The following is a 23,421-nucleotide window of genomic DNA, read 5'->3' as shown; positions in this document are numbered from 1 at the left end:
TCGTATTCAACTATTTGCTCGTGTAAGTTTCAAGCCCACATGAAAGGTTTTTGACAAAAAAAAAAATGTAGAAGAAGAAAAGAAGGTGTTTGAAAAAAGATAGACGACGACGAAGAAGTTGAGGGGCATTCCGAGAATTGAACTCGGGACCTCTCGCACCCTAAGCGAGAATCATACCACTAGACCAAATGCCCTTGTTTTGGCATCGTCCGGTATGCTAATTTTAAAAATATGTTCTATGATCCGACTAGGGCAAAGACCGTTGAGCCCGGCCCAAAAAGGGACCCGGTGCTTTTTTTTTTTTTGGGCCCCCCCACCAATAATATATAATTATATATATATATACAATGTAATTAAAAATTATCCAATTTTTTTCCCACTCTTTTTTTATCTTATTTTTCATCTTGTTTTTGGTCATCTTTTCTCTCTGCAGGCTTTTTTAGTGCGGTTGGTGATGTTTTTATCATATAATGGCTGGATTTGGTATTGAACCCAACATTTTGGTCCCGTTCGTTAAATTAAAGCCACCTCTATTGGGAAATGGGAAAGTTTATTCACGTGACTAACCGGACCGGCCCGGACCATGCACACCTAGATCGACAGGGGCTCCCTCTGTTTAAAGCCACCTCTATTGGGAAATGGGAAAGTTATTCACGTGTTAACCACACTTGTGGCAGACCTAGTGTTGTTATGTGGCCATCGTCCTAAGGGGCCACTCGTCTTGTCATTTGCCTGTTTTTATGGAATGGTGTGAGGATCGCGTGAAAAAATATCTTTCTCATTGAAGAAGGCAATGGGATTTGAGTAATGGGGATTTTATGTGCTGGTCATAGGGGATAACTTGATCGGGTAATTTCGTTATGCAACCCAATAACTTTTACGTTCGAATTTCGACGATTTCCATTCTTATCGTCTGCTCACTCAGTGAGTCATGACGATGACACGAGGTGTGTGGCATGTGCTGATGCCGTATAGCGGGAGACTATCTAACAATATACTTTGTCCAAGAAGGAGCCTAACCCAAAAATAATAATAATAATAATAAAGAAGAAGAAGAAATCAAACTTGAGCCATAGTTGTATCTCTGTTGTTTCTGTGGTCATTCGATTTAAAGAGATCGTGCGAAAATCAAAACGATTAGTTGTGTTTGGTTGAGTTTTGAGGAAATGCAAAGTTATTTTCCCAAATATCTTTTGGCTCAAGATGTATTTGTTCAAAATAAATACCGTTTGATTAGTGAACTTTGGTGCAATTTTTTGCAAAGTAGCTTTAAAGTTTAAAAAAAAATTAAAAGAAAAAACAAACATGGGCGATCCAGGCATATCGACGCTTGACAAAAGGTAGCCATCGCGTGACCCCGTGGGTTGCCTTAACACTCGACGATCAACTATCGACAATGCTTGACCTCAACGACCATCAAAGCTTGACCATCGGTGACGCTCGACCTTCGAATCTTGCCTAACAGTCGTGAGGTCAACACCAAAGAAGATGAAACAGGTGGCGACCCAGCTCGGCGGTCCTTGGCGGAGACCCAAGCGTGGTGACCTAAAACTTCAATAATCGGAGAAGACGAACAGTGGCAAGGGCAAGAATGGAATTTGAAAATATTAGCGCGACCAATTTCGGAACAAAGCCCAAGGCAGGTCAGCTTTCAACTTTGTCAATGTTGGAAGTGGTATTTACCGAATGCCCTAACTTTTTTTCAAGAGATTTTAAAAGCCCAAAGTTTCTTGAAAAGGTTAAATCGAACGCATTTTAAGAGCTATGTTTGAATCTCTATTATTTCGGAATGGTCATTTGAACTGAAGAGATTATGTGATAATCAAGAGGATAAGAGTCGGGCACGCCCATGCGACGCATTTGATCACGTATTTACGAACTACCACATCACTAGTATATCAATTTATACGTCATTACTCGTGTAACTAACGAAATTAGAAAATGGAAGTCAAAGCGTACCGTAAAAGGCAATGTCACGAGAAGCACAAAGGTCATTCCTAACCCGTCCGTTTCGATTGGTTCTTGGGAGAAGCAAACTAGAGGGACCACACCCACATCAACGAATTACCCAAAATTCACACACAAGATTCAAATGATCCCGATTCATACGTCAATTTCCGTGTTCTTGTGGTGGGTTCTGAGCAAAACTGCTGTTTTGGAGCTCTAATCAATAATGAAAACCCATCTTTCCCTTTTGGTCCAAAATATTTAAAAAGAAAAGAGACGTTCCCTAAAATGGATGCCAGCTCCTTCAAGCTTTTGATAATTCAGTGGGAACAAAATGTTCCGTGCCCCTTTTACTCCTTCAAGCCACAGCGAAATTGTCTACCTCGATACGACTGCGTCAAGAGCAGCACACAACTTGCGAGTGCAGAACATCTTCCGGTGACAAGTACAGTCACTATGCTGTCTTCTTCTCCCGCTTTGGCCTGTTGTGACTGTGTCCGCTAATGTCACACGAACACCACAGAACTTCTCACATGAACACAATAGAATATCTCTCTCTCTCTCTCTCTCTGATCCATCTCATCTTTCTCTGAGACATCATCTCAAACTATGCTTGGAAGGAGACTGAGAATTGCTCTAAGGTGTGCACCCTCCTCTTTCTTCTTCTTCTTCTTCTTCTTTTTCTTCTTCTCCTTCTTCTTCTTCCTCTTCTTCTGCTTCATGATGTGAGTTCTGAAATGTGCAATGGCGGCAAAACCCTTTTCAGTAACAGCGGCTTAATCAATCAGAAGGCAACTAGCAGATTCTCCACCGACACGGGAAGGTGCGATCAAGTTCTCACTCGATTATATTTAGCAAGATTTTCTGTGTCTGGGTTGGGTTGTATATTCAGACTCAGATTCATCTGCATTTGTTCCCCTGCTGTGTTCACGTTATAGTCTATAAGCTAAGAGACTCTGGTCATGTACTTATGCTGCAACGACCCAAATGAGGTCTTATTCAAGCTCTAGAGCTGGAACACAGAGGTTTATCTCATGTTAAATGACATCTCCATGATCAACAATCCGACGCTACCAGAGCAGATTCACTTGAAGATCTTCCATATCTAGGAGTCCAAGATCAAGAGTTCTACTTACCATTGCAAATCAAAGACAGTCAACCTTCATAGACTATTAAACATACAAAAGTAATATACCTCTTGGCAAATTATAAGCAAGTCGCCTCTTTAACTCTATATTGTATTGATGCTTGTAAGTGTCAGCAGAACACAAGTATCTCACGTATATGAGTTGATTTTCATGAGCAGGGACGATTAATAGTTTACACCCATCCCCTGTTGTATCCTACCCTAAGGAAAACACAGTCATAACCCATTATTATGCTATACTATTCTCATATCATGCCACAGGAAGCTAGAAGGCAAGGTGGCACTGGTCACAGGAGCGGCCAGTGGCATAGGCAAGGCGACTGCAGCTAAGTTCGTCACTCATGGTGCCAAAGTTGTGATCGCGGATATCCAGCACCAGCTCGGCCAGGAAACCGCCGAAGAGCTTGGACCCGATGCCGTCTTCATCCCGTGTGATGTGACTAAAGAATCAGATATCTCAAATGCCGTTGACTTTGCTGTTTCTCGATTCAATCAACTCGACATCATGTACAACAATGCCGGGGTCGCCTGCGGCACTCCGCCGAGCATCACCGACCTCGACCTTGATGTGTTCGATCGGGTCATGGGCATCAATGTACGAGGAGTTGTTGCTGGAATAAAGCATGGGGCTCGGGTGATGATCCCTCGCAGGACTGGCTCGATCCTCTGCACCGCCAGCATCACAGGAGTGCTCGGAGGAACTGCACAGCATACATACTCTATCTCGAAGTCCACAGTTATAGGGACGGTGAGGTCAGCTGCGGCAGAGTTATGCAGGTGAGGATAGTCATGTATGGGGTTGGTTTGGTTCCCAATAGACATCTAGTTACTGTTGGCTCTGGATCACACAGGTTTTCCAGAAAATGTTAATTTATTGTTGGAAATGAAACATAACTTCTCATATTTCTCTTGTGAAGAGTTTGAAAAATTCTTCACTTAATAGGTTCTGCTCTTAATTTTTTTTTTTTTAACCGAGCTTATAATTAGGCTTTGGACTTACTTGAGCCTGTGACTGTCCCCTTCCTCAAGCAGCAGAGGATTTTGTTTTTGACAATCAGTCGCTGCACTAGGCTGTGTGAACCAAAAACCTATTAATAGATAAGAACACATTCCAACTAATTCCCAAAAAAATTCGAATTGAACTAGTAGTTAATCAAATGATATATGATTTTATAAAAGCCATCTTCGCTTAGGTAGGTTGATGAATTTATCTCCTCCACTTGAACCCAGAGGTAGCTGGTTCTCCCCAAAATGCGTTTTAACTAGTTTCGTCAGCTTGCTCTCTCTGTTAAATTGGTTCTTTTCCACCTGTATTTGTAGGTATGGCGTCAGAGTCAACAGCATATCGCCTTTCGCCATCCCAACCCCATTTGTGATGGATGAGATGAGGCAAATCTATCGTGGTGTTGAAGATTCACGAATTGAGAAGATTTTAAATGATGCTGGTGTTTTGATGGGGGGTAATTGTGAAACTAGCGACATTGCCAACGCTGCACTCTACCTCGCATCAGATGATGCAAAGTATGTTAATGGGCATAATCTGGTGGTGGATGGAGGCTTCACGGTTATGAAGAGTCTAGTGTTGCCTGCACCAGACCAGGTGCACTGAGAGTTTGTTTACATGGTTAAACCGTACCAAGTAAGAACCAAAGAATTCTCGACAACAGTTGTATAGAATTGTTCTTGCTGGTCTTTTCACAGATATTTATGGAGCATTGAGTAGGGGTTGCACATATAAATTCCTCATAAGCTTGTTTTATTTATCCTTCAAGAGCTACCTAAGTGATCCAAATTTATAATCTTTAGTGGTGAGTTTCTCTCAGGAACTGATAGTTAGCACATCTCGTACGGTAAGAATGCTCTCAACATAGTCAATTTAGACAGATTCTCTAGGCCAACTAAACCAGATCAATGGAAAATTGACTATGTTAGAACCCTTTTAGCCTCCCCTGTCTATGTAGATGTTTTAAGCAGACCGGGAGAGAGAATTTAAGCCCACAGACCAAAAATCTTGACAAGAGTCAGCTTACTTCAAGCAATGAGAATACGTACCGCTATGACTGCTCTATCCGCTGACAAATCAAATCAATAGCTGCATTCGCTGACGAGAATGCTCCATGAAAGCTATCCTTATAGGAGATCGAATCCAATTCTCTAGCCATGTTTAACAGGATGTCACCCAGGTCGGTTTGCTTCTCCAACAAGGAGCGGTAGTACGAGCTTGCAGCAACCTTGCTGATCTGGACATTAGTCTCCTCCGGGCAGTACTCGTCGTCCAGCCATTTATGCAGAGAAACTCTGAGCCACTCAGATTCCTAGATAAAAATTTTCCCAGTCCGAGAGTTGTAAGTATTGGAATAAGGATATAAATCCCACATACGTGAAAACCGCAAAATTAGCAATTTTCACTGGTTCCGCTCTCAGAGTTCACAAGGAAAAGTAGCTGAGCAGTAACTGGAAAACATAGAAAACGCACATATTCAAAGTCTAAACTTGACAGTCTCTACTTGACTCTAAGACAAATCGTTTTAGCATTGAAGAGAGATAATTTGATCGATCAATCCGATCGCGCGTTTGATTTCATACTGTTCACAGAATGAACCAACATCAGATCATTTCGAATTCCACGTTAAGGACGATCCAAGTTCAAATACAGCAACGCGATAGCGAATACCTCCAGAGCCTTGGGAGCAAGCAACCAATGGTTGGGAATTCTGAGCTCTTGGACGGAAGCTTCATCCTCTTCACTGCTTTTAGGATTACAAACACGAGACCTAGACCGGTTCGCAACGGAGGCGATGAGGTTGACCGGGTGATTTGAAATGAAGCGCGAGCGTGAGCTGGTGGGGAGGGCGATTGGCGTCGCGGCGAATGCGCGGAGAGGATCGCCGCCGTGAAGGCGATTACAGTTTGGGAGGGCGGCGTTCGTGGGGCGGGAGAGCAGAGACGCCATCGCGGGGATGCGGTTTTGCTCGGAGAGAGAGAGAGAGAGAGAGAGAGAGAGAAAAATATTAGCGGAGAGAAGTCGAGAGACGATGCAGAGACGCCATAGCCAACGAGAGCAGAGAGAGAGAGAGAGAGAGAGAGGGGCTTCGGATAAGGAGGGAGGACAGTGGCGGGGGGACCGCGTTGTCTTTTCCATTGTGAAATCGTTGGAGCCCTTTGATTTCAAATGTTTTTCTTATTAATTTTTTAGGCTACGTTTGTATTGTAAATAACGGGGAGAATTTCAATTAAGAGCCGAAGTGCCTTCATTTTTTTAAATAAGGACATGAATTAATCACTATTTCAATTAAGGGCCTAACGTGCCTTTCTTTTTTCAAATAAGGGCATGAAATGGTTATACCTATTCCAAATAGTCAACTATATATTCCGGACGGTCCAGGAGATTTTCTATAAAATACAATTTTAATTCAATTTTTAGTTAAATCAAATTAAAAATTAAAATAGAAAAAGAGGGCAAACATAGTTGGGAGGATTGCGATTACCGTCAAGGTCGTGGAACCCCTCGCCATTGCCGAGTGAGGGCCGCGACCCTCTCCCATATCCGGGCAAGTCCAAGTGAGGACCGCGGCCCTTGGCCGAACCTAGGTGAGGTCGCCGCCCTTGGCTTAATTAGATGTTCAACTGGCCGATAGGGTCGCCGGCCCTCGCCAAGGGGCCAGGACCCAAACAACAACCGACGCCACCCCACCAACGGCATCCACAAGCGGAAGGCCGCCCGTGTTTACTTTTATTATTATTATTATTATTATTATTATTAGAAATAGAAAAAGTAAAAAAAATTTAAAAATTTTAAAAAATAAATTAAACGAAAATGCCCCTTGAGAGGCTCCTTTTTTGAGACCGATATGGCCATTTCAGGCCCTTATTAGAAATAATATTTACTTCAAATCGTTATTTGAAACAATGAGGGTACTTCCGGCCTTTATCCGAAATGAGATCCACTTTGAGCTCTTATTTGAGAAAATGAGGCACTTCGAGGCCATATTTGGAAATTTCCCTAAATAACGAGTAATTGAAAATTTATTTTTCAAAAAATCATCACTTACATGGCTTACAAAATTAAAAGAATGAAAAAATAATTTCATTGCCCGTTCGAATATTTAGACATAAACTATTATCCATAATAATAGTATTACCTATGAGACGAATGATAGACCGATGGACGACAATTGGCACCAACGTGTAGCGAATTGGTGAATGGCGGGTTGCGGATCGGCCATCGATAGATAGGGGCCTGCGACTGACGACGGGGATGTAAGAGAGTGAGTGATGAGAAGAATTCTTATCTATCGTTTCTCTTCCAGGAATAGAAACGTTGAAAATTTTACCTTCTCATTTTTATTCAAAACCTATTTCTGAAACAAAATTTTATTCCAAAAATAGAAAAATGAAATTACGTTACCAAACGAATTTTTATTCCAAACCTATTTTAGAAACAAGTTTGGAACAAATTAGAGAAATAGAAAGTTTATCGTTCCCGCCTTGAGTTTCGACATGATTCAATACAAAACCGAGCGCCATTCAAGCGGAAGGATCTGTATAACCCATCCTACGGCGCATCTTTTCGCGAAAGATGAAAGATAAAAAAAAAAAATCTTTTTAGAACAAATCGCTTGTATCACTTACAAAAATGAATGAATGGAGAATATTTCGTCGCACACGAAAGTGTTTATGACGTAAAATTGTTATAGATAACGAATATATATATTTTTTTACTAATTATTCCGAGTATAGTACTGTTGTTCGGCTGCCCGAACAATCCACACCTAACAAGTTGGTTAGTTTCTCCCTAATGACAAGTATCATGGCCAAATATTGAATGTTGGTGTTTCCTTTAAAAAATTGTCAAAAAGCTTTTAAATCTTTTCCACTTTTGCTAATTCAGTGCCCAAATCTTTTAAATTTATCAATTCAACCCTAAACTTTTTCATCCACCTTTCCTTGATGGCTACCGTGGGAAGTGCATGGCTATCCGGAAATTCATATTGTTAGTAAAAACCAACGTCCTAAAACATGAAATTTCCTCGTACCGTGTCCAAAGAATTTCTACCCCACACTTCACAGTCTCTCCACCACGATTGTCCTCTCGAGCATTCGAACTGGTTCTAGGGAGGGTTACCGATAATCGATACGAAAAAGCAAATTTCCGTCATCCTAGAAAAGAATTACTAAGAAAATCTAGCTGTTTCCTCCCTAGGCTGCACAGAGTGCACCAAGTACTTCAGCTACACACATATAGCAGACGGCAATGAAAACCAGAAGCCCCGGCCTCATTGGCAAGTCATTTATGGTCAGACTCTAGTTCTACGCACCGATGGATGCCAAGAACGAGAGACTCAAGGCTAGCTTCGGCATTCGCTTGTTATGATATCCAGCGATTGCGTTGCCAGGAGCAACCATAGAGATCCGGCATAGTGTGATCGATACAAATTAAAGAAGTTCCAGACGCAATCAAAAGCACAAACCGGCGAGAACATTGTCAACGCGCGCCATATCATCGGCACAAGGCCTGACATAAGTCCCAATCACCATAAAACTCAAGTACACAAAGTGAGAAAGAAACCGTAGCGAGTGACGTGACCGACAGCAGCAGCATTAGGAAGAAGCTACATCAGAGGAGCATGGTCCCGGTTTGCCCTTTTCTCCTTCCTTCGGGCAAATGAGTATCTGATGTACCATAGGGACAAGTTCCCTGCATATACCATCCCTCGTCAGTGACAAAGAACAGCAAATGGTTGACTGGTGTTATTTCCAAATCACAAACGTAAAGAGCAACCATTTTGAGTTTCTGTAATCACAAAAGGGGTAGCGTCCTTAACTGCCAGGTATAATCCCATATTGGCACACTGTCCCCATTGTCATCCATGCATTTCACGTGCCACCCGCTGCTTTCGTCGATCAAGTTTCCATGGAAATCGCACATCTGATTGAGCCGGTGAATGAGGTCATCATAGCCTTTCAACTGTCTGAGGTTGACCGGCCTTCCTGGAGCAGTTCCATTTATGATAACCTGCCATGTAAAGGAGAGATTATTTCCTGAAAGTGACTTTGCAGACTGAAATTTTCCATTAAAGAATCTACAAGGAATAAAATTTAAAGGAGAATGAAACAAGCCTACTAAGAAAAGAATGAATTGCAGGTAGCTGTCTAGCGACAGCTTCAAATGGAAATTGTTTTCAATCTTTCAATCGCATGAGAGACTACAGGATTCAAATTTCTAAATGATGGCAAGCATACACCAATGTTGGGTATTGTTTGTGAATTCCAGGGAAATTTTTCTCCTAGCATTTCAAGCCTGAATTTTTCAAACCGCCAGGCTTTTATGACAGCTTATCAATAGCATTCCCACTTTTATCAGCGACTGAACAGCAGTTACTAATTCTTTGTGTCATGAACAGAAGAGCTAGTTTGAGAAGTTCCTGGTACCTGCACAAAGTCGCAGGGCTTTGATAATGGAGGAACTGAAGAAGGGCTAGACAGTTCACTGGAGTTGGCAACTTGTGGTGAATGGAGCTCCGATACATCATCTGCTAAATTGACACCAAAAACCTTGCATTTGCCAAAGCAATGTGTCTTGGCAATGGTTTTCTCATTATCGTCCTTTGTTTGAGAAGTCATCCGTGCCTGGGAGGTGGAGTTAGCAGGGCTGATGTCTTGTGCTGACAAGCTTTTACCAGGACCACGTCCTGGAGCGATGCATGCTGGAGGCCATTGACCACTCGGACCCAGACTTTCTCTTTTCCCCCCATCACCTACCAAAAATGCACTCTCAGGATGTTGATGACATGCATTATGCACTGCTAAGTGAATTTGACCTTGTGGTGCCAACTCGACATGTTGAATTGGAGTGGGCAAACATGGTACTAATGGTAATGGCCTTGGCACGTTGGATTCATAAATTGGCAAATTAGATTTTTCTTGACCTTGAAAGACCCCCGAATATCTTCGAGACTTTTGTGCAACTGAAGTCCACTGGGATCCTGCAGAGTAGAACTACAATTGATAAATAACAGGAGAGTTACATAGAGGGGAATCTCCCAGGTATCTTGCCTCCAGTGTTTGCCCCAAAAAGCTCATTTCGGTGTGAGATTCATCGCAGGTTCTAAAGCAAAAGTGCAGGGATACTGACCATCCATTATGAATGTAGGAGGCCAATGCAACGGTAAGTTCTGTGGACAAATCCTCTTTAGCGAGGTTGGAAGAATGGCCTGCTTCTTCCTGTCTGGGTCTAGGGGCTCAATATCCCATGGAGAAACTCTTTCTGGGCGTATACATTTGGCACGTGCAGAATCCCATTGCACCTAAAGGGTTGAACAATTCAATTAATAGATGAAGAATAGAACTTTTGAGATGATGAACATCAGCTTTTTTAGAGAATGCATGTTCAAAATGCAAGATAGATCTCAAAGAGAATGAAATTGACGATTACCTTGATACATCTCCAGTCAGAGCCAGGCCATGTCAGCGGGTCAATATCTTCTATGCCTACTACAGTGCCTCCAAGCCTGTTCATGTCATTGATCAATTGAGAAATTTCAAATCAAATAAGAAAGCATACTAATAGCAGATTAGTTCTTGGGGAGGAAGTATTCAGACCTAAAAAAACTGAGTACATTGTGGTTTACGACCTCATCTAATCCGGAAGAGTTAGGACAGATTTTTTTGTAAGAGAAAACAAACTCAAATAGCAAAGGTTTCCGGAAGTCACCTCTGTTCTCCACATCCGTAGTCTTCAAACTTCATCCTAAATCTTTCTCCGATAAAATAGCCATTTGCCATTGCTTTCATGTACTGGTCATAAGCAATGATGAAACCTGAAGTACATGCCCTGTGGAATGCAGAATGTAGTTCACACTTAGACAATTAGAGATACATTCTCACAGTTTCTCAGATACATTGCACACATGTCATGCATAAGATAGTTTACCAGGGACGACAGTACACAGAAAACATGGTTCCAGTAGAAACTGCATGCAAGGCACTGCCTAGTATGCCATGGCGCATGCTGTGGGCAGATAGGACAGAGGATGATGCGGTTGTTTGAGATTTCATCAAACGGCGTACACCAATGCGCACATCTCCATCCCTTCCTCTGCAAGAGTAAAGAAAAGTTATTACCCTTGAACAAAACAACCAGTAGTGAAGCCACAGAAACATCATTCTTACGTCTTTTGTTAGAAAAATTTCAAGCAGAATAGGGCAGCAAGGATGCATCATCAGAGACAGGTATAAGAGTGAAAAGAGAGAGAGAGAGAACCTAAGGAATATGCATGCATCTCCGTCGACCAGCTTCTTTGAAGTTAAAAAATCACTCCAACCTCTTGTGAGCAAATGTCTTTTGGGTTTACCTACACACATCATGGAAAAGAGAAAGATATGAAAAGATGAAATCATGTGGGAAATTGCCGTTCATATTGTAAGAATGGTTCGTTTACCATCCAATCCATGAAATTTGATTTGATTTGACATGCATGGGAAGGGGGAATTACGTCTAACGTTCCATAATAGAGCTGACGAAACAGCATAGTGATTGTTGTCAAGTGCTTCCATGATGTACCAACGATGAACAAAAATGGAATTGCTTATACCTCTTCGTCTAGTACTTTGGTAAATCTACGTATCAAGAAGAATTCTACATGATTCTTATCCGGGAAATGCACGCTGAACATTAAGGAATGCATTATTGTTCAATCAACCGGGATTTTTCAGATTAAAGTATTCGCATGTTAATATGAGAAAATCCCAGCATATCATCCTGGTATCCAAGCAGACTGTTATCTATTTCTATTTATGTTTGAAAAACGAAGGACCACTGCCAGCCTATATTAAAAAAACTTAAGCTATAAAATGAAAGCATGGTTTACTATCTAGAGATTCTAGCCCAACCCCTTGGGGACATGGGGATTTGGCACAAGATTAAAGCATTAAAAATGTTTAGATGGTCGCTCAACGAGAGATTTTGAACACAAGATCTTTTGCTCTAATGCCCCATAGAACTACGAATTAATGGAACTTCTCCATAAATTAAGCTAACAGATGAAGTCATGGTTAATGTTTGAATGTTCCACTTTATACAATCATAGAAATTAAGGGTAGCGTATCAGTTATGATATATATCAGTAGCATCGGCAATAGAAAAGCAACAACCATTGGAGAGCACACAAGGCAATTAGTTCACAATTTTTTTCTGCACTAAGTTATTTGATTCGATTATATTACCACGGTAGATGTGGCGGAAACGCCATTCCTTTCCATGCAAGTCCTTTGTCACAAGATCTTGAACTGGATGGGGCTGTGACTTGTCCTGTAACAACAACCCCAACATGGACATTTGCCCAGAAACGACTATAACCTGAAAAACCCTCCTTCATTTGACACTAACAGCATAAGCTGGAGCACGCATAAGCCATAGTGGGGACATTATAATGTAGCCATTATTCCATGGTCAATAGACGCGTGACCCTGCATGTTTTATCTAGTTGTATATTGTAATTTTCAATTGTATCATATAACCTGTAAACTGGGACCATTTTTTGTACCGTCATCACTCCAAGTTGTTATTTTTAGCACGTAAAAAGCCAAAACAGTTAACCTAGGTCTTACTGCATCTAGCTAATGTACTGAAAGAAAACATCATTGCTGTGACAGCTACCAGGTAAGGAAGGCATTCTTCTGCCGGTCGCTTAGGAAGAGAGCATCCACCATGTGTGCTTATATCAGAGCGAGTCAGAATTTTGACAAAGAAAGGTGAATTGTCCCTTTGAGGCGTTGGTGAAGATTTGCAGTTAGAATTGACCTCATCTTGCTGCAAAATATGCCAGTAGAATGTAAAGATTTGATTAACCACCAATCTTTCAAATGGAAAGAGCACGAGAATTGCACCCAAGATGAATTAATTTAGTTTGATGGCAATAGCATCTGGATGCACATCTCATCACTTACCCAAGATTCCATCACTTTAAGGAAGTAAATTATATGAATATGAGAAATAATTTGAAGCAAGCTCCCGCATGAATCGTTCGAAGTTCAAAGTTGAAAGATGGAGCAAAGATGTATCAAGTTCCACATTTGCTAACCTTTGCCTCTGGGAGCAATGTAATTTGTGCAAACACTTCATCCGTATGAATCTCAGCCTACAGGGAAGAGAGATGTCTCTTAATACCATAGCAAATCAAATTTTAGAATAAATAAGTTGCAAAGTGCAAAAAAACCAGTAGATTAACCAATGCAAGTCTTCTACCATTGAAATATACCTTAAGCTGAACACAAACAACCTTGCAGAGGATTTTTGAAGGCAATTTGTAGATAGGCATTTCCACATCACCATCTCGGTTTGTATATGCCTCAACCTAAGACCAAGTTTATGCAACACGATCACTGACATTAGCAACAGAGGAGGACAGTCTGATACCAAAGTACAAAAGTATCCTAACAAATGATAATACCAACCTAATACGTGGTAATTCCCTATATATTTCACTGAAAAATGGCGGATAAAGAGGTGCAGATGTTTACGAGCTAAAAAAAGGTATATCAAGCCGAGAGAAAGAGTAACGCAGAGCACACATGGTCCCATTTCTACAGTAGAACTGATTCCACTCTAACAATCCCTACTTCCCTGGGTAGTTGGTCTATAAGAAAGCATTATGTAGTTTGTTGGAGAATTACATCACTTTTCAACAAGGCTTTTATTCGATAAGTAACACCGATGAAACTACGACAAAGGCTACAATCCTGAATGTCCAAAAATCGCGTTGAGATGATCTGAGGATGCAAATTGATGTCGTGCTGGATAATTACATTGTTTTTGAACTAGGCACTTTGATTGGTGACACCAATGAAACTACTACAAAGTCTAGAATCTACAATGACTGAAAATCACTGTGCGATGATCTGAGAATACGTATTCATGTGGTGCCCAACTGTTAATTTTGGCTAGGATCATTGGCCAAAAATAACTGATCGATTTTGTTGACATTTTTGAGTTAACACAAAGAATCTCACTTTGAACGAATTCAAAATCTGCACCAAGTGAGTAATGTAAGTGACATAGCTAGTCTGAACATTGCTAACAAACGATTCTGCCCAATTTACAGGTCCCAAAGGCAAGGTGAAGTCCTCAGATTTTGAGTAACAAATCCGTCCTCCCATTGTTGGATCATTCCAATTGGAAGAGGAGGTGAGAGATATGTTTTGCAAGCAATTTGACCGTCAAGAGAATCGTCTGTGGCCTTCTCCCCACCAGTTATTTCCATAAGACTCAAAATTAGACATCATCTGACAGAAGAATCAGGACAAGATTCATAGAAGGGGAGGAAGTACCTGCTCAATGTGCCCTTGGGGGAAGTAGAACACGGTTTCCCCAGCTTTAGGAACATAAACTAAGGGGCCGGCGCAAGCTTGCCATAGTTCCTCGTCTAAATCATCTCCTCTCCCTGCGTCACAGCAGAGAAATTCCAGAGTTTGGAGATGAAACAGTGGCAAGGGAAAGCAGCAATCTACGAGCTCGATCCTCACGAGGGCTTGATCGATCGACTTAAAACCAAAATTCAGAGCGGGTTAACCGTTATGTTGTTCACTTAATTGTCTTCAACACAATAATCAAGCAACGTCTCATCTTCCGAAAGCTAGAACGACGAAACGAAGCAGTTGTGAACGCTAGAAATTCTGTAGAGCCTCCATCCCAGGAATGGGGATGAAAATGAAAGTCAGGCTAAAGTCAACCTCAACCCGCCAGGTAGCAGTAGTCCATCTTGAATCTGAATCATCGAGCTCTTTACATGGCATCTAACCTCTTGTTTCCCAGAAGGACAAACAGACACAGAGGAGCAATAAATAAGGGAGTAAAGGGAGCCAAGAAAATAACCAGTTCCGATGTTGTAGTAGGTGGACGAATGGCCGTAGTTGCTGGATCGTCCGCTCTCGCTTTCGCTCTCGACACAAGAGCTCATCTCTCCGTACCTCTGCGTCAATGCGTCTCGGTCAGCTGCTAAAAAAGCGAGAAAGCGCAGAAAATAGAAGAGAGCTCGCGAGCACGCGAACGGGACGGGGAAGGCGAGTATAACGGCTCAGCGAATTCGGGCCGACTATTGGGCCAAAACTCTCTGTCTCTCTCTGTCTCTCTCATCTCTCTGAGCGTCAGTACCTGCTGCTACTGCTGCTGCTTGTGGCGTGACGAGCCGTCCTCTGAGCGCGTCTCTAGGCGCAAAAACGTCCTGGCAGCACTGTGTCGTACGGCGTGCGAGGTGGCGGTGCTGGTGCTCGTGAGCACTTGTACCGCCTAGAGAGAGAAACAGAAGGAAGGAAGGAGAGAGAAGGGGAGAGGGGCGTTGTGTCGCAGAAGAAATATAACCCAAAGAGAGAGAGAGAGAAAGAGAAAGTGCCTTCTTCGTCTTGGGGTGGGGGGGTTGGGCGATGTTTGCTAACTCTGGCCGCGATACATACGATGAGCGACGACATGTCTGGTTTTGAGCCTGCACCTCGTCTGCATGCATGCATGTCTGATCTTCCCTATGTTCCCATTCCATCATTTTTCTTCATTTTTTTTTTGTTTCTTTTGAGCTCACCGAATAAAAACAAAAATCGAGTATATCAATTTGCCGAAAACCGCGATATGCATAAATTTTTTGTAATTTTATAGATATCGATCCATACGAGATTCGTTTTTTTCCCCCTTGTTACCACGGTATTTAACATAGTCTATTGTAATAAGTTCATCTCAACATCAGTCTCGTGGAAATTACTCCGGACGGCGGCGATGTCGAAGAATTCATCATTTTCTTCTTGGTCATGTCTAAGAGTAACGAACGCATTTCAAATGGCAACATGTTGACTCCGACTTAGATACCAATGTTTGTTTCCTTATACAAAGTTCGTTTTGTATATAGATTGCATCTAAACACTCCCTGGATTTCCAATGTATGTCGCCCTCTAGACCAATGTGTATTGCGCACGCATTTTTTGTTTAATACCAATTAATCTCGTCCTTTCTTCTCATACAAAGTTTGAAATAACTCGTTTTTGGTGCCCCGTTGGAATGTACATTTCTTCTGCATAGAAATGGCGTTCAATTAAGTCGAAATCGTGCTCCTTGGAGGCCTCACTCACTTTAAGGCTTCTTCGGCGTGCGAGAATAATATTGTGTCAGCCGGGCCGGCCCATTCAATGGACCACGCGTAGCGCCAAGTGTCGTTTTGAATCCCACCACACACACACACTCTCTCTCTCCTTTTCTCTCCTCTTACGCTAACTTGCTTTTCTTTTTAAAAAAAAACTCGTTGAAATCTCAACGGTAAATACACATATCATCACCGCGTGTTTGAGCTAATTCCCTAAAAAAGCACAAGCTTTAGGTTTAATGATGATTATGGCTCAAACTTTTTTTTTTTGCCTCATAAAAAAGCACCAACTTTAGGTTCAATGACGGTTACGGCCCGAACTCTTTTTCATCCCATGAAAAATTACCAACTTTGACTCAAATCCCGGATCCGGCCACCATTATTGTAGATTTTATCTTCAGACCTGTTGAGCATTGATGCTTCTGGAAATAGTTTAGCGGCTTGTTCAATTGCTTCAAGTGCTAACCCGTTTTAGCTTTCAGAGATGCATACATTGCAGTAGGCAAGCATCATTTTCACAAATAGAAAAAATCAGATGACAAAACGCCACGACCATTAGCAATCGATGGCCTTCTTTTGGTGGTGATCACATATTTAATCCGCTCCATCTTACAAACTCATTGGATAAGAGTGATGTAGCTAAATAATGAAGAAATCAACATGAAGTTATTGCATACACCTAAGCTCAAATGCATCATGTTTACAAACTTAGTTCCTAAATACTAAATATTAAGAGTCTTCACTAGCTCTTCTTCAAACATAGCTGATCAGCTAAACTAGTCTTAGTGACTAAACTTTTCGAATTCATGACAATGGCAATACCCCTTAATGTAACTCAATATAGATTCTTCATTAAAAAAGTCTTAATTAGTTTCAAATTAATGGTAACCAAATTTGGGACTTGAGTTAAAGTTGGTGATTTTTCATGGGATGAAAAAAAAAGTTCGGGCCAGAATTATAATTGGATATAAATTTGATGCTTTTTTACGAGACAAAAAAAGTTTGAGCCAAAATCATCATTAGACCTAAAATTGGTGTTTTTTGGAATTAGTCTCGCGTATTTTGCATAAAATACTAATTGATCGGGAGATCATTTGATAAAAAATAACCGATAATCTTGTTAGATTATTAAGCTAACAATTTTTCTTTTTTTATTCACGAGGCCTTGGCCCTTGGCCCAGAGAGCTCGACCTTGTGTGTGTCCCCCCTCTCTCTCTTACCATCTCTTCCTTTTTTCCCAACATCTGTGCCATGCTTTTCTTTTCTTTTGTTCTTGCACCGCCCCAGGGCCGCGGAGCTCGGCGCTCGACCCAAGGCTCAGGGCCACCATGGCCACGGAGCTCGACCTCGAGCCTGGAGCTTGTGGTAGGCTGGTAGCCATGGCAGCTTGAGTTTCGAGCACACAAACATGGCCGTTCAATTGTCACTGAGCGACGGAGTGGTGAGGAAGATCATCCTGTCCTCCATCTACGTTGCGTCTGGATCTTCCTCTCCTTCACACGGTCATCGTCCACAGCCTGTGCATCCTCGACTGCAAGCTCTACAACCGGCCCTTCCCCATCTTACTCACCCTCCTCCACATGTTCTTCTGCTTCGCCCTCGCCTTCCTACTCGTCAATGTCTTCAAGGTCGTCGAGCCCGTCGCCATCTTCGGCGACCTCTCTACCTCACCTCCGTTGTCCCCATCGGATAAGCAGGTTATGTGCGTTGGCCCGGTGAAAATTATTGAAAAAGTCATAAAACAATTTTGTAATTCATTACTAATCCTTTTAATTTTTTTAGTTGAGTCCTAAATTTTTTTTACGTTTTATCAATTAAATTCATCCAATCATTTTTGATTAAAAATCACCGACGTTGCTAGCATCCCTTCATGGCACGGTAACTACCGACATGAATAAGTTTTATATTTTTCATTTTGTTCCTATTTTTGTTTACATTTTTCTTTTCCTTTTTTTCCTCCCTCCTTTGTCTGTCGGGCTCAAGCGAGGGCCGCTAGGCTTACAAGGTTGGCCTCGAGTGAGGGTCGCAACCGCTGGGCAAGGAATGGCTCTCCCTTTACCAAATCGGGCTAGGGCTGCCCTTGCTAGCCCAAGCGAGGGCGGTCAACAACCACCCAGGAGAGGGTGTGCCGGTGGCTGGTGAGGGAAACCCTTCACTAGATCGGGCAAGGGTTGCCCTTGCCAACCCAGGCTCGGTCGTCCCTTATCCGAGACTAGCGACCTCCGTTGTCCATTACCAAGCTAGTTGATGGCGGCAGAGAGAAGAAGGAGAAAAAAAAAAAGAAGTAAGAAAATTAAGGCAGAACAAAGAAAGGAAAAATATTAAATTATTTTCAATTTTTATCCACATCGGCGTCGATCATTTCACACAAGATGGCCGACATCCACGTCAGCAATTTTAAGCCAAAATTGATTAAATGAACTCAATTTGACAAACTATAAGAATGTTAAAGATTCAATTATCAAAATGTAAAAATATTAAGAAATGATAAAAATTATAATAAATTTCAAATTTTTTGGATAATTTTTCCGCCGACCTCACGACACCGCGGAGTTCCCCATCACTCCATCGTTCCCGTCTCTCCTCTATTCTATGCCGTGTACGTTTATTCCCCATGCCACGCTTTGGTTTTGACGGCCATTCTTTATACGCGCTCTAAATTTCAAGGGAGATCTATCGGCAATGATCCGACGGACAAAAATATAATCGCTGAGGAGGAATGTAAGTACCGTTCTTGCCCCGGATGCAACATGCTCTTTTGGAGAGCGATGCGTTTGGACTGGGACTTGCATCCCGATGTTGTCTCAATGCGCATGATTCGTCGGAAGTGACGGATTGAAATCGAGGCTATAATAATAATGTCTCGTCCTCTCATGACCGTTGTACGCTTTCTTCTCTTCCTCTCCTCGGGCACACGTTGTGGTCGCGCGCTCCTCGAACCAATCGGATACGTGAGTCAGCCGCATTCGCACCACCAATTTGATTGGACGGGGAGTTGTGGTAGCTTTGGATCTGACGAAACCCTATAGAGGAATTTTACTTTTCTCGTAGATAAATCAAGAGATGTCTTAGCTCCAATGAAATGAGAAATAACAACATGTGCTGCAAATGGAGTGAATACGTTAATTGGTTGTTTTGATCCCTATTGAGGACAATCTAATAATTGTTAAGTATCGAGGCCAGGGGCAACCTTTTGGTATGTGTGTGTGGGGTTTGGGGGGGCTAGCCGAGAGCCGGCGACCCTCCGCACCCGGTCAGGCTCTCAATTCTTCAAAAGCGAAAGAACTGTACACACCATTTTATGAATTTTTGCTTTTGTGTCCTAACATCAGTACCTACATACTGCATATTAGGATCCGTTTGTTTCACAAAAAATATGACGTTTTAGAAAAATGTTTTTCGAAAAGTTATTTTTTCAGAAAAATGACAATTATTTTCAGTATTTGGCCAAAATATGAAAAAGAATAGGAAAATATTTTCTAACGTTTGGTATGGAAAATCGGATTTGATTTTCACGCACTCCTTTAAAAAAATTATTTTTTTCTTTTCATTTTTTCTCATTTTTTATTTTTTTTATTTTCCTTTTAGTTTTGGCTGCAGGCGAGCTCGAGCACGCCAACTAGCATCATGGCGGTCGCCGGCCTTCCAGCTATCGCCAAGGTCCATGGTCGGCGGAGGGAGGAGGAAGAAGGACAAAATAAAATAAAAATAAAAAATAAAAAAAAGAGTATAAAAGAAAAGGAATGTAAATAAGTAGAATGAGGAAAAAAGAGGGAAAGAGGAAAACCTTTTTCCACACTTTTGAAGTTATTTTTCTGTCGTTGAAAAATATTTTCTTTGACTAGTTCATTTTTCATGAACAAAACGCCGAAAAATCCGAAAAACATTTTCCTAGAAGTTGTTTTTCGCGAAACAAGCGAAGCCTTATTACATGGGCGCTGATATAAAGTTCAATCCAAAAAACAACATCAACAGTTATAATAAAAATGGGAAACTAAAGTTGGGATTGGATGTCATCGGCAACGTTCTGGGCATCCGAAGCAGATCCATATAGTCCTGACCTCGCCAGTCCGACACAGTACAAACCCTTCTTCCCCTTCCAGTGATTTGGATAACTTGGTTTCGCAACCCCATCTTTGTTCAACAGGTAATCATCTCCCTGCCACCAAAAAAAAAAAATTAGGGAAATCTTAGACAATAAAAAGTCGAATCGGATAATAAATCGAACATAGAAATCGATCTTGCGTTTTGACGTGGGGGTTAGGGTTACGTGCCTTAAGCCACTTGCTGGTGGATCGCTTGAACCCGGTGCAGAAGATGACGGCGTCAAACGGGTGAGACTTGCCGTCTTCAAACTCCACCACGTTCCCTTCCACCCTTTTCAACGCCGGTAGGACCTGCGCCCAAGTTTTCTATCATCAAAGTCCACGATCCATACCCTGTACGCTGACCACTTAACCAACAAATTACCCAACCATCTTTATGTCAATGCCGTCTTAAAACTTCCTAATTTTGTCATTCGAGTAGTAAGTTTTGGTGTCCAATCAATTTTGGGCCCGGAAACCGCTAACATGATGGTGTGCTACGTAGGATCATCGTCACGTAAGCGATTTCCAGCCATAACTAATCGAAAAAACTGCATCGTAATTTTGCAAGGAGTTTATGATTGAATTGATATCCGTACAACCGATTTTAGGACTGACGAAAGTGGGTATGCCAGAACTACACGTTATATTGGTGTTATGAGGAACACGTGAAAGTAGAAACTTCTGATTTCGTCAACCTGGAAAGCTCAATTGGCTTGCAAATTAAGATAGCTTCGAAGGCCATCATACCTTTTTTTTTTCTATATTCTTGTGGCTACCGGCATAAGATCCGCCTGGAGCCGACAATATATTTAAATCATTACAAGCTGATCGCTTGTGCTTTTAATAATAAAAAAACCTGTTGCGAGTCAACTCAGTGGAATTTTCTTACCTTTACAGATAAACTAAGTCAATTCGTACTAATCATAATTTAACCATGTCTCAACCTACCAGAATAAAGGAATTGAGCTGTTTTGATGACCGGAGCATCGATCGAAAACACTATGGCACGCCTACATTCCTCGGCGGCTTTATCGAGCATATACGTTAGCCTCAAAACCCGATTCGAAATAGGAACAAATTCGAGAGCTTGACTGATGGAAAATCCTTAAATTTAATAGACGACGCAAGATCAAAAGTCGAAAGCTTGAAAGGTTGGAGATCGAATCGTTCGCACCTGAATCTCACCGGACTTAATCTTCTGGCAAGTGCCGACGTCGATGAAGGGGTACTTGCCGTACTGTTTCTTCATGAAGAAAGGACCCTCGGCGGGCCTCCTCAGTCCGTACTTGGACATGTCCCCGTAGACCAGCTTGCTCAGCAGCACCAGCAACGAGTCCACCACGTGAAGCGGGAAATACTTCATCAACCGCAGGCCCAGATTCGCCATCTTCCTCGACAGCACATGTACCTGCGGTGGCAGTAAGTGCATGGGCCCATGAATGGTGTCGCCTTCTTAACTTCGATATGCCAACGACACTCGTCGTAAGTTAACAGAGGAGGAAGATGAAGCCACGCCCGCTGGCGAGGGACAGGGATGTAAATCGGCGTGATCGGCACGGGGGGATTTCGCTGGAAGGTCGAAACATACATGATGTACTACAACGAATTCGATTACAGAGCCATTCCAATCATTGTAAGGACCTAAATGCCTAATCTCAAACTGCAAAATACTTCATAAATCTCGAATGAGGTAAACGAAATGCTTCTTTTCTTCGGAAAGATAGGTTTTTTCTTTCCAGTCATGAAGACAATGCCATAATAATGAGAAAGCAAGCGAAACTTTTACCGGGCTCCGGACTATGATGGAGGTTCTTGCGCCGTGGTCAGCCAAGTCCAGCGCGATCTCCATGCCGGAATTCCCGGACCCGACCACCAAGACCCGGCTGCCATTGAACTCCTTCCCATTCTTGTACAGGGTCGAGTGAATCACCTTCCCGGCGAAGCCCTCGATTCCCTCCACCTCCGGGACAAAGGGGTCACTCGTCTCGCCCGTGGCCACCACCAGGAACCGGCACAGGTACTCCTCGACCTCGCCGGAGCCCACATCCCTCGCGTTGACCCTCCACTTCCCAGCCCCCTCGTCGTAGGCCGCCGACTCTACGGACCTCCCGTAGGCCGGCTCGATGCCGAAGCGGGCCACGTAGTCGTCCAGGTAGCGGAGGAACTTGTCCCTGGGCACGTACTCGGGGTAGTCCGAGGGGAAGTGCATGTGGGGGAGCTCGCAGAACCGCTTGACGAGGTGGAGGTGGAGGCGGTCGTAGGCATATTTCTTCCATATGGAGGCGAAGCAGTCCTCCCGTTCGAGGAGGATGTGGGGGATCGACAGGGTCTTGAGACACGCAGACGTGGCAAGCCCCGATGGCCCGGCTCCGACGACGACGACGACGGCGGATTCTTGTTCGATCGTCATTTCCTTTCTGGCTTTTTGCGACGTCATGTAGGGAGGAGGTGATATTTTGCGTTGGATGATGTATGAACGGGAAGGAAGAGTGAAGTTGGTGATGTTCGTGAGGACTTTTTACATAGAGCTTTGAAAGACCGTTCTCGGCAAAATTAGTATGGAACTTATATTTTAATTTATATTTAGTAGTGGTAAGTCATAAATGGATTGTCTTAAATTTTAAATATTGAATAAATGAAAAATTGAGCAACAATTTGCCACGTTTTTAGAGGAAAAAAAAAGTTGGAAAAGTTTAAGTAGAGAGTTGGAGTGGATGAAGTTAAGTTCGGTATTCAATGAACGCTGGCTAGTGAACAAATACTTCTCTTAGACTTTGAGCTCCGTTTGGAGTCTCTGAACGATGAGTCCAAGCTAGCGCCGTGACCGAACTCGCCGTTTGGAGTCTCTGCATAGCCCACCTCGACCTCTGCCGGTTGGCCTCGTCTGTCCAGCCCAAGTGAGGGCGACCCTCGCCCGAGCCGACAAGGAAAGCCCTCACCTGGGCTAGCGAGGTCAGGTGTCAAGTGAGGCAGGTGATGGCAAAGGAGAGGAAAGGGAAAAAAAAAAAATATAAAAGGAAAGGAAAAGAAAAAGAAAACAAAAAAGGAAAAATTCTAAAAAAGTAAAAGAACGAAAATGCCTTCGATTATGCCTTTCTTTGAAATAATAAAGCAC

At 42.5% G+C, this 23,421-nt stretch overlaps 4 protein-coding genes and 1 non-coding gene across 13 annotated transcripts; 1 reads left to right on the top strand and 4 right to left on the bottom strand.

Moving 5' to 3' along the window:
* Nucleotides 1-122: 122 nt before the first annotated feature.
* On the bottom strand, nt 123-194 carry TRNAP-AGG. The gene has a single exon. It is a non-coding gene; the product is annotated as a tRNA-Pro (tRNA).
* A 2,077-nt stretch (nt 195-2,271) lies between these two features.
* Nucleotides 2,272-6,117, bottom strand: LOC115742430. 2 transcript variants are annotated; one of them, XM_048282698.1, is made up of 4 exons: nt 5,769-6,117; nt 5,147-5,409; nt 2,637-2,679; nt 2,272-2,603 (listed from the first exon to the last, which is right to left on the bottom strand). In XM_048282698.1, the coding sequence occupies exons 1-2, from the start codon at nt 6,045-6,047 to the stop codon at nt 5,149-5,151; spliced, it is 540 nt and encodes a 179-aa protein (XP_048138655.1). In that variant the 5' UTR covers nt 6,048-6,117; the 3' UTR covers nt 2,272-2,603; nt 2,637-2,679; nt 5,147-5,148. The 2 variants fall into 2 exon arrangements, with proteins under 2 accessions (XP_048138655.1, XP_048138656.1); XM_048282699.1 differs by having other exon boundaries at nt 2,272-2,627; nt 2,664-2,679.
* LOC115742429 (secoisolariciresinol dehydrogenase) lies at nt 2,454-4,813 on the top strand. 3 transcript variants are annotated; one of them, XM_030676707.2, is made up of 4 exons: nt 2,454-2,588; nt 2,699-2,770; nt 3,356-3,871; nt 4,415-4,813. In XM_030676707.2, exons 1-4 carry the CDS (start codon nt 2,557-2,559, stop codon nt 4,701-4,703), a joined length of 909 nt encoding a protein of 302 aa, XP_030532567.1. In that variant the 5' UTR covers nt 2,454-2,556; the 3' UTR covers nt 4,704-4,813. The 3 variants fall into 3 exon arrangements, with proteins under 3 accessions (XP_030532567.1, XP_030532568.1, XP_048138654.1); XM_030676708.2 differs by lacking the exon at nt 2,699-2,770 and having other exon boundaries at nt 2,513-2,588; XM_048282697.1 differs by lacking the exons at nt 2,454-2,588; nt 2,699-2,770 and adding an exon at nt 2,886-3,253.
* A 2,335-nt stretch (nt 6,118-8,452) lies between the features above and the next one.
* LOC115742426 (auxin response factor 2A-like) lies at nt 8,453-15,511 on the bottom strand. 4 transcript variants are annotated; one of them, XM_048283009.1, is made up of 15 exons: nt 15,246-15,511; nt 14,967-15,086; nt 14,423-14,535; nt 13,354-13,449; nt 13,177-13,233; nt 12,753-12,905; nt 12,320-12,404; nt 11,358-11,448; nt 11,028-11,192; nt 10,809-10,928; nt 10,530-10,605; nt 10,230-10,401; nt 9,527-10,080; nt 8,920-9,110; nt 8,453-8,792 (listed from the first exon to the last, which is right to left on the bottom strand). In XM_048283009.1, exons 2-15 carry the CDS (start codon nt 15,049-15,051, stop codon nt 8,696-8,698), a joined length of 2,055 nt encoding a protein of 684 aa, XP_048138966.1. In that variant the 5' UTR covers nt 15,052-15,086; nt 15,246-15,511; the 3' UTR covers nt 8,453-8,695. The 4 variants fall into 4 exon arrangements, with proteins under 4 accessions (XP_048138966.1, XP_048138967.1, XP_048138969.1 ...); XM_048283010.1 differs by lacking the exon at nt 15,246-15,511 and having other exon boundaries at nt 9,527-9,852; nt 9,916-10,080; nt 14,967-15,214; XM_048283012.1 differs by lacking the exon at nt 15,246-15,511 and having other exon boundaries at nt 9,527-9,852; nt 10,024-10,080; nt 14,967-15,213.
* LOC115742428 (probable indole-3-pyruvate monooxygenase YUCCA10) lies at nt 12,101-22,804 on the bottom strand. Of its 3 annotated transcripts, none has more exons than XM_048283013.1 (4): nt 22,093-22,804; nt 21,481-21,714; nt 20,385-20,615; nt 12,101-12,112 (listed from the first exon to the last, which is right to left on the bottom strand). In XM_048283013.1, the coding sequence occupies exons 1-3, from the start codon at nt 22,741-22,743 to the stop codon at nt 20,409-20,411; spliced, it is 1,092 nt and encodes a 363-aa protein (XP_048138970.1). In that variant the 5' UTR covers nt 22,744-22,804; the 3' UTR covers nt 12,101-12,112; nt 20,385-20,408. The 3 variants fall into 3 exon arrangements, with proteins under 3 accessions (XP_048138970.1, XP_030532566.2, XP_048138971.1); XM_030676706.2 differs by lacking the exon at nt 12,101-12,112 and adding an exon at nt 20,128-20,377 and having other exon boundaries at nt 20,493-20,615; XM_048283014.1 differs by lacking the exons at nt 12,101-12,112; nt 20,385-20,615 and adding an exon at nt 20,128-20,377.
* Nucleotides 22,805-23,421: the final 617 nt, after the last annotated feature.

This window comes from Rhodamnia argentea, chromosome 7 (genome assembly GCF_020921035.1).
Source record: "Rhodamnia argentea isolate NSW1041297 chromosome 7, ASM2092103v1, whole genome shotgun sequence".
Classification (NCBI taxonomy): Eukaryota; Viridiplantae; Streptophyta; class Magnoliopsida; order Myrtales; family Myrtaceae; genus Rhodamnia; species Rhodamnia argentea.
Note: the sequence above shows the minus strand (reverse complement) of the source record. Positions and strands in the feature narration are given on the sequence as shown.